This window comes from Nannospalax galili, unplaced genomic scaffold (assembly GCF_000622305.1).
Source record: "Nannospalax galili isolate Female #2095 unplaced genomic scaffold, S.galili_v1.0 scaffold365, whole genome shotgun sequence".
NCBI lineage: Eukaryota > Metazoa > Chordata > Mammalia > Rodentia > Spalacidae > Nannospalax > Nannospalax galili.
This window is the reverse complement of record NW_008353234.1, coordinates 103304-113158: the sequence shown is the minus strand read 5'-3', so window position 1 is coordinate 113158 and position 9855 is coordinate 103304. Positions and strand designations below refer to the sequence as shown.

Genomic DNA, 9855 nt, shown 5'->3' with positions numbered 1-9855 from the left:
CCTATTGCCCACTTCTCAAATTCACTTTCTTGTTATGTTTGAGTACAAAACAACTGGTTACAAGTCACTAGTTTATATGTTAAAAATATATAATGCACTGCAGGCCAATAAAAAGGTGCTAAAAATGGCAATTCTCTTTGGAGAAAGATATAAACCATGCCCTAGAATTGGCCCTTAGTGGGCTCCATAGGAGCAAATAAAAGAGTATCCACTCCAAAGGACTTGTGATAGTAAGTTCTGACAAGGAAATTTTTCCAACAGTTTCAGGCTATCCTATCCCATTCTCAACTTTTTCTCCAAAGCTGAACTGATGCTTAAACCTCGAACAACTGCTCCCACATTTACTTTTATAGAAACACATTATACTCATAGAACATATTCTTTATTTCTTCTTTAATTTCCACTTTTTTGGTTACATAGAAAGTACTCCATTCCTATAAGCCAGCAGGTGACTTTGAGGTCTGGAGTCTTGGGGATCACAATACAGGCTGAGTTGGTGATTCCAAGCCAAAATTCAACTGCAAAACAGAACAAACAAAAACAGAAACAAAACAAAGACCAGTTCCTAAGAAGCAGCCATAGCATTTAGTACAAACAGCTAGCTATCAGAGTATTGAGGAACAGAAGAAAGTGTTCTGGTTTGATTATTTTCTCTTTTGGATGACAGCTGTAGGGCAGGAGACTTGTTTTCATCTGGTGCCTTTCCACTAAGTAATTTTCCAGAGCTCAATGCACACAGAGTGTCAAAGTCCAGGAATACACCCGAACTAGCCTCACAAACTTCTCCTTACCTACTCATTCCCAGAGACAAAAGAGATTGATGCCGAGAACACACACAATCAAGATCATGGGCTTGTTCATTTTACTACCTAGCTATAAGTAGTAGAGAAAGCTGGTGTAAGGAATCATGGACTGGGAAGTATGTATATTTATATACGTGATAAGCTTCCTTCCATTTCTCTCTGACTACTTTCAAAGGTTGCCTCCGTTTGTGAATATATTTAGATGTCAATAACTAGGTAGGTTGTTCATATTTTATTTAAAATTTTCCTTTTGAAATATCTTCCCTTTTTTGTTAAGTCCCCTTTTCCCCACCCACTTATCCTCCACCCTCCCACCCCAGCCTATATATTCACAAGTTAATAGGTTAGCAACAATATTAGTAAGAATAGTAACAACAACAACAACCAACAACATTAATAATATTAATCCCCTATATCTGCATAGCACTTTATGATCTACAAAGTGCTTTCCTATCCATTATCTCATCTGTGCCACAATGCATCAGTCATCAGACGCATAGGTCTTCAACTGTGCAAGGAAAAGAGATCAAATGTTAGAAGTCAAGTGGTGAATAAAGGGGAAGAAAAGGCTAGGAGTGAGGGATGCTGGAACTGTGAAACTTTTTAAAAAAGTAGTGAAGAGGAAGGCTGAATTAAAAATGTGATTTAAAAAGATTATTAAAATTTGAGATTTATATTTTATTGTAATCATCCTCAGGCTAAGTACAGATGGCCTAAATTAGTTTCTTCCACATATTGTTCAGCTTACCTGATATTATATGTATTTGACTAATAGGAAAAAATTTAGTCAATCTGAGATGCCTTTTAAAAAAAAATGACATCGGCATTGCAAGATTAAACATTTAAAGAACAGTAAAGCCATGTTATGAGTGCACTTTTGACAAAACTGGAATAAAACATTTAGGAAAGTACTTAAATAAAAGCAATCTATGTATCTCATTTATCATTAGTGTCAATTTATAGCTATTTTATAATTTATCCCAGGCTATTATAAAATATATAAAACTGAGATATAAAGTATCAGCAATATATCTTTGCACTTTAAATAATTTTCTGCTACAGATTTTACTTTAGAAAACAAACTTTCAAAGCAGGTGTTTTGTTTTCTTGTACAAGGTTCTGTAAATGCATATACTCAGGTCCATGATGGTTTAGCTGTTGTGACCTGCAAACTTTTCCAACATTTTAATCCTTAGATGATGGAACAAACAAATCCTTGTTGTGCCTTGTTTAACTGTTTATGTTTTCACACAGGATAGTTGAGTTTAAAACATTAAAAGAATGTATGTATGTATGTATGTATGTATGTATGTGTGTATGTATATATACACATGTATTATATATGTGTGTATATATATTTAATGTTCATTAATGAGCTTTAAACTGTGGGGTGAATCTGTGAGATGAGGTAAGGAAATTTGGCACAATTCAAACAGTATCCTTTGTTTTGGTAAATTGTGTAACACAACATAGTTTTCCACTGTGATCTACAGGTGCTATCCACAAAAGTGGGGGTGATTAATAGCAAGAATCACTGGAATGTTTCTAGTAAATTAACAGGGACAGGCTCCCCCAAATACTCACAACCAAATGTTGATATAGAAGTAAAACTATATACAGTACAGTCACTTGTTTGTAGTTTGGCACAATGTTTTCCATTTCTTCTGTGTGGGCAGAGTGCATAAACTACTTGTGCAACTGTATGACTTTTAAAGTCTTTCACATAGAACATCAGATTAAAGTTTGTGTTCAAAGACTTATTCCCACAATTTAAAATTCTTTTCTTTAAGCACTTACATGTCAACATACATACCACAAGGCTTATTTTGAAAGAAATAAAACACAAACATCAAATGTCTTTCTGGAAAATGTGAGTCTCTTCTTCAAACACAGGTAAAACCCAAAATGCTGTTTCTGCTTTTAGGAGATTGTAGTTGGAATCCCTGCAGAAAAATCAAAGAATTTATGCCATCTTAGTTAGTTTTAATGTATGTCCCACGAAGGGATCATACGATCTAAATATGTTAACACCATACTAGATGTTGTATGATGTAGAAAGACAGATAGCAGGGGTACCAGAAAGCACTCCTAATTGTCGTGTCTTGACAACTAATGCTCTTTTTCTTTAAATGATCTTGGCTTTTTGTCTACATGACTTTTTAATTCTGTTGTTCAACATCTGTCTTATTGAAAAGCCCTTCCATTCCCAAAATCGTTCAAGAGCATATTTTTGTTCTATTTTCTTAATAAGTAAAGATTAATGCTGAATAGAAGAAAAATGTCACCTTTGTTAGAGCTTAACCCTAGCCAACCCAGAACAAAATTGCCCGATATTTTGGGTGGCTTAAAGGTACAGGAATTTTCATGCACTTTTTCCTTTTCTTATTAATTTGAAAAAGAAAGGAATGGGACAGAGTTTTTCATGCAAACTTTTCCTTTCAAGAGGGAAAAAATGAGGGACTGTGGGCTCAGCAGGTAGCAGTAAAGCCAAGAGTGCAGAATCTCAGCCATTTTGGTGCAGTATTACCTCAGTTTTTCAAATGAAGCTGTCCCAGCCTCATCCTTATGGACCTGTTCTCGCTCCATGCGCTTTCCCTTACACTTCTCATCTCTCAGGGCCTTGGAGCTGGATTTATGACGATACAACTTTTTGTGTGTTGGTCCATTATTGCCTAAAGTGCTCATGTTACTATACTTTTTATCAAAGAAAGTAGATCGAGAGTCGTCATTATAACCAGGTGTGTCTGTGTGACCAGGATCACCCATTGCTGCTTTCCCATTGCTTTTGCTTACACCTTTGATTGACCTGTGATTCTTAGTAGCTCCTGCAGACCCACTGTTGGCCTTTTTCTTAGATTCCTGTGGTGTCCCAGCCAGTATTTTGAGGGTTTTTAATTTTAAGCTGTTGGAATCAGGGGAGTAGAATGTGTTGGAGTCCCCATGGTGCTCTATGGGTTCCCAAAGGGGCTCTATGGAGGCCATCATGAATCTCTGCACATCTGCCATACCAGAGGCAATGTTGGACAAGATATAAGAAGGCTCTTGAAATTCCCGTTGGTCATCATCCAGAAGGTTGTTGGTGTTAGTGCCTACATTCATGTTGTTCCAGCCTAGCCTGCTCTCCTTCCCCAAAGCCCAGTCTCCAGAAAGTCCCTTCTGACTTGGCATCTTCATAGGGGCAACAGGGTCACCATGCTGGATACATTCAGTCAGTGTCTTTCCACTGGAGGATGTGCTGTTGGACTGGCCCCCACTACGGCCAATGCCAATTTGCATTTTATCTCCATTCATGGTGCCCACATATTTCCCTTTCTTTGTTGACTTAGGGACTTGGCGGGAGGTTTTGCTGGGTGGTTTTTCAATCCCTTTGTTGTTGGCTTTTGGGGATTTTTTCCTGGTGTTTTTCTGTGAAGAACTTTGGTTCATAGGCCCACTTTTGCCAGGTGAAGCTTTCTTTCTTGATTTTGATGCTTTGTTGTTGGTACCAATTTGACCAGCTGAATCATTAAACGTTGACAGGCAAGGGTTTTTTTGGAGCAGGCCAACAGAATCCTCATCATTGAACATATGGAACTGAAACTGATGGTTATTCAATGTAAATCCATCATCAGCTTGGACCTGTTGCGGAAGGGTATTACAGTCCCACTTGATTTTCTCCATGCTGCCCAGTGGTCCTGGGGCACTCTCTGGGAACTCCTTCATTGTTCCTACTGTTTTGATGCTCTCACATCTGGTAATCTGAGGGGAAAGACTTGGGGTGTCAGGTGGGGAAATCTCAGAGAGGGAAGAGTGACGGAATTTGTCAGGAGTAAAGTTGGAGATATCAAGGAGGTCAGTGGACTCCTTCAGTGGTGCTATCTCATCAATACTCTGCTGGATCACAAGTTTGGGGCTGCAGTGGGCCAGGAAGTCATCAGTGATATCATCATCGCCATCCTTTTCACAGGATTTCAAGCTTAATGAACAATAATTACTTGAACTGACAGAAAGTGGGGTCATTGAATCAAAGCTAAAGAGCCGACCATCATCATCTGTACTGACTGGAGCCTGCTGGAAAGGAAAGCAGATGTCTCCGTTATTAAAGTGACACAATTGATAAGAGTCATCAGATGGGAGCTGGGAGTCCTGCACAGAGGCATACAGAACCTTGTTGCAACTGCTGCCACCACTATTGAGGCAGACAGGACTGTATGTTATAGCTGTGAGGTTATTTTCCATGGAGACTACTTGGGAGGCTTCAAATTCACTAGATTGGCTGGGGGATAGCTCCCTTGAAATTTCAGTCATGAATTCTTGAGGGCAAGATGTATTATCCTTGTTGGGCCACACATTTCCATAGTTGCTTGCTTCCATCTTGAAGTTATGAGATGATTGTTGCACCTCAGAGTCAGAGGATGAGGACAGCACACAGTCCTGAGCAGACCGGAGAGGTACAAATGATTTTTCTGTTTGAGTGAGGCTGACTTCATTTTGCTCTGGAGAATGGTTGGTGAAGTATGAGATACTAGTACTGTTTGACAAGTCAGAAGCATCTAACAATGTCTGCAGATATCCTCCAGGGATAACTGGTATATTAGTGCCAACATTAGTGGATGACAGAGGCATTTCAGAAGAGCAGGTGTTTGGTAAGAAAGTAGAATTCTTAGCAATCTTTGTTTCGTGAAATTCAGAGAGATGAGAACTGTTTGAGGTTCCAGGAATGGCTTCACTTTTTAGATTAGCTTTGGAGGATTGGTCTTCCAAGACAGGGCTCATTTGAACAACTGGTTTGTTTTCTTGTCCAGCTTTTATCTTTTTTGATTTTAACCTAGCTTCACTTTTAAATTTAATTTTGTTGAGCACTTTCCTCTCTGGCCCTTTAAACTCTGTGTCTTGAGCTTTGCCTTTCAATGAGTCAGGGACAGTGATGTTTTTCAAATGTGATTCATTGGCACAGCTGGGGGCAGCAAGAGGCGCTGACTTCAGTGTAGTTTTTAGGCCTCCTTCTTCTTTGCGATTACTAGCTTGTCTCTGATCACTGCAGAATGAAACCTGCTTACTGCTTGCTGAAGTTTCCATTGATTGGATTCTTTGAATCCTGTGTCTGTTGCCAAGCTTAGATTTTCGTTTCCGAGCAGGTGGCAAGAATGACACCTCAAAGCTACCTGGTTCAAAGCTTTGCTTTTGGCATAAGGGTGTTTTGATGGAGTCTGCATTGCTGTTTCTCTGCCTTTTCTTCTTCTGCCAGAAGCCCTTCAAAGGTGACAGTTTGGCATACTTACTGAGCTGATTCTCACTCAGATTTACTGTTGTCTCACTGGCATCTACTTTACTTAGCTTCACCAGCATGTTCTTCTCACCTTTAAAACGATTGATGATGATATATTTGATAATAACAGGGGGCTCCTTACGGGTTACTTTTCTTCTCTTTTTGGGACACCATTCATCGTCATCTTCTTCTTTGGAACCACCTGGTGGCCATTCCTTCCTCTCATTTATTTTCTCACCCTCTAGTGAGTCAACATCATATAGATAGTCTTCACTGTATCTGACTTTTCTCTTGGCTCGCAGCCCATAGTTCTGCTGGGAAGATGAGCTGCCAGAATTAGTGTCCCGAGCCATATAGCGACTACAGTCCTTGATCTCCCCCATGGCATCATATGAAACCTCAATGAAGGAACTGTCATCATTGAAATTCCCTGATGTCTCCAAGGAACTGGAAAGATGGCCTTGGTTTAGATTCTTAAACTGCCCTGCCTCAAGCCCACTGCATGGTTTGTTTAATGTAGGTTTTTCTCCATTATCTTTTTCACTTTTCTCAATACCTTTGTCTTCATGCCCTTCTTCTTTGCCTTTCTTCTTCTCCAAATTTTTATCTTCTTCTCCCCAGATGATGCTCACATCAGGGACCTTGAATTGGGAAAGATCACCACTCTGCTTGAGGACTCCAGTTTTGGATTCTCGCTTAGGGCAAGTAGTAAAGACGCTGGGGAAAAAATTGAATTGGGCATCTTCCTGCATCAGAAGTGTGGTTTTGTCTCGAACATTGTCCTGGAAGGACTCATATCGAATTTTGAGGGAGCAGACATCACTTCCCAGTGTTGACTCATCATCATCAAACATATAGTTATCTACATCTTCTTCAGAGAAAAGGTTAACAGATAGTTCATTCTTGGAACAGAGGTCAAGCAGTTCAATCTTACTCTCACTAATGAAAGTCTCAAAGTAACCCCAATCCTGATTGGAATTTGCAAGCAAAGCTTCTTCTGTATTGCACTTATCTAACAGCAATGCTTCATAATAGCTTTTCTGAGCTGGATCTTCCAAGTCAATGTCAGGTTTCTCAGTTTCTCGTCTATCTCCTGCTCTTGATTTATGCAGGGGGAAGCCTAACAGCTGATCTGAAAGCAGCTGCTCTCCATACTTCATGTTTTCTCCAGCATTAATGCACTGAATCCCTATATCAGAGACTGCACATGTTTCATAATCCCTATTTAAATCGCTGACTTTCAGACTGATCCCTGGTTCAGGATCTACCGCCTCCTTGGATTCCATGAAGCAGCCCAAGCAAGTCCTGCTTGGCTGCATGAGGCAGTCCCCATTCAGTGCCGACATGCCTGCAGGCTCCATTATGGCAAATGGAGCTTTCTCACACTCATTGGGCAGTGACCATGTGTTTAGGCCTTTTGCAACTCCAGATGTGAGGGAGATGGCATTCACAGAAGCACTATTAGCAGCATGCTCAGGTGCTTCAATCAGGCCCAAAGGAGATGGAGGGCTCTGCATACAGGGCTTCTTAGAGGGCAGAGGCAGAAGACCCCTAGGAAACATCAGGGACTCTTTTTGTACCACTGGTATAGGCTGGATTGGTGCAGCAGCTTCTAGAGCTGCAAATGACTTCATTGCCACATCCTGGTCCTCTGAGTCTATAGAAAAAGGAAAGAAATGACAAAAATAAAGTTAAGGATCTTAGACCAGACTGATTAAGTCTCTTTCCCTTCATCAATTTCTGGTACTCGGATCTTATATAAATTAAGCCTCTGTTTCTCTAGCTTTGCAAATAGCATGCCTACTCTTGAAAACGTATGTTAGAGAAGTTCCTGATAAAAGTTTTTCTTGGTGCACGCCTTCAATCCCAGCACTTGGGAGGCAGAGGCAGGCGGATCTCTGTGAGTTCAAAGCCAGCCTGGTCTACATAGTTCCATGACAGCTGGGGCTAAAGGGAGACCGTGTCTCAAAAAGACCAAAAAATAAAAAGTTCTTCTTAGATCTAAGAGTTCTAAGTTTCATATCAGAATATATTTATAATTCACTAGTAATTTTGAGGAACTTCATTTAACAGGTGGTTTGGCAGAGCAAAGGGGTTATTTTGAGGACTGCCAGAGACCCTTCTAGCCCAGTGAAAGATTTGGTAGAATAAAGTTTATAATTTAGATCAATCTTAAAGACATCCTGAATTCAACCTGTCTCAACTTTGCATATAATGAAAATCCACATTAATAAGAAAAGACTACCAGGAAAGATATTATATACTATAATTAAATTATCTTACCATTTTCTTTGACCCCATTAATCAGGTCGTTTTCTCCATCGGCTGAGGCAGCAACAGCCTTATCTTGTTGGTTATCCATGAATGTGACCTCTTATTGTTTCATTCCAACTTCAAATGCTGTCCAACCTGCACATTTAAAATATATAATGTCAGTCACTCAGTTTTCTTATTTTATATTTTACATGTTATTTCAGCTACCAAGTTTTGAAAGGCTCATTGGGATCTATTTTTCAGGCTGGCTTCATCACTTCTACTGTTTCTGCTTCACAGTTTACACCATATAAGTTAATTTTAAAAACTCACTTCATTCATACACTGTAGTTCTTTATATTCCCTATTGATCACCATACTATTCAAAACTGAAACCCAAGGAAGCAGGTAAACATACATCTTCCTCCAGATAGTAAGAAATTTAATGTAATCACAGATGTCCAGTTAGGAAGGATGCAAAGTAAAGTCTAGGCTAACTTGAAATAAGGTGTGTGTGCATATGGAGATTAGTTCTGCTTGCTTTGTTTCTACTTGAGATGATCTTCAAAAAGTAGCTGATTCATACATATGTGCCCATATATATCACACTGCCTTTCTCTGTCACATAAATCTGATTGCTAAAGCTGAAAGAAATAGAAGATTCCTTGCTTATTTGACTTGTACGACTGCAGTAGAATTTTGACAAGTATTCCTCTAAATGCACTCAGATGTAAGGGAGATGGCATTCACTATTAGTAGCATGATTTTAAGAGTGTAACTAGGTCTGCTTCCTTGGGCCTGCACCACCCACCAGCCTCTCTTCTGGGTAAGTCGATATCTTGCCCTCTGTGCCTTGATTCCCTCACCCTCATTCACTCTCCCATCTGCCCTGCCCGTCTCTCCTCCTAGCCTGGGTCCTGTCCCATTCCTTGTCTTGGGGCCCCAGACACCAGGGGAACCACCACTGCTTCCTGATCCTTTGCATCCAGACCAATCCAGTTCCTTCTAGTGGTCCCCAGGAGCCCTCTGGGCCTGGCCCCACCCTTACCTCCCTCTGCTTCCCTGGGCTGCATAGCCCACCAGCCTCTTTCCTGGACACCTGGGCTGACCTCTCCGCCCAGGAACACCACTGCTTCCTGATCCTTTGCATTCAGATGGACCCAGTTCCTTCTCCAGGTCCCAGGGAGCCCTCTGGGTCTGGCCCCACCCTCACCTCCCTCTGCTACCCTGGGCTGCACAACACTCCAGCCTCTTTCCTGGACTCGGGGCTGACCTTTTGGCTTCCTGATCCTTTGCACCCAGACCAACCCAGTTCCTCAGTGCAGTCCCCAGGAGAACTTGGAGCCTCTTCCTGGCCCCATCCCCCTTTGCATCTCTGGGTGACATGGCCACCAGCTGCCCGAGACACGCACCTTTTCTGGACCCTGCTCCAAGGCCAGTCCAACCCCCAAATTCCTGAGGCCAAAATCTTTCCTGGAAGGATCCAGACCTTAGGAGAAAGCCTGAGAGCATCTGATCCTCACCTGACTTGAGCCTCTGTTGGAACACCTG

The 9855-nt window shown here is 41.0% G+C and overlaps 1 protein-coding gene across 1 annotated transcript; it reads right to left on the bottom strand.

Annotated features, from left to right (window-relative positions):
* Positions 1-1860: 1860 nt before the first annotated feature.
* Nexmif (neurite extension and migration factor) lies at positions 1861-8467 on the bottom strand. Its single transcript, XM_008850469.2, has 3 exons — positions 8335-8467; positions 3331-7708; positions 1861-2746 (listed from the first exon to the last, which is right to left on the bottom strand). Exons 1-3 carry the CDS (start codon positions 8411-8413, stop codon positions 2653-2655), a joined length of 4551 nt encoding a protein of 1516 aa, XP_008848691.1. The 5' UTR covers positions 8414-8467; the 3' UTR covers positions 1861-2652.
* Positions 8468-9855: the final 1388 nt, after the last annotated feature.

Bases quoted from the DNA above. Each gene is read 5' to 3' on its own strand.
- Nexmif (XM_008850469.2), bottom strand. From the start codon at position 8,413: ATGGATAACCAACAAGATAAGGCTGTTGCTGCCTCAGCCGATGGAGAA. The intron at 7,709-8,334 runs GTAAGATAATTT...CTTTTTCTATAG, and splicing joins TAATGGGGTCAAAGAAAATG to ACTCAGAGGACCAGGATGTG. The intron at 2,747-3,330 runs GTAATACTGCAC...ATTTTTCTGCAG, and splicing joins GCTTCATTTGAAAAACTGAG to GGATTCCAACTACAATCTCC.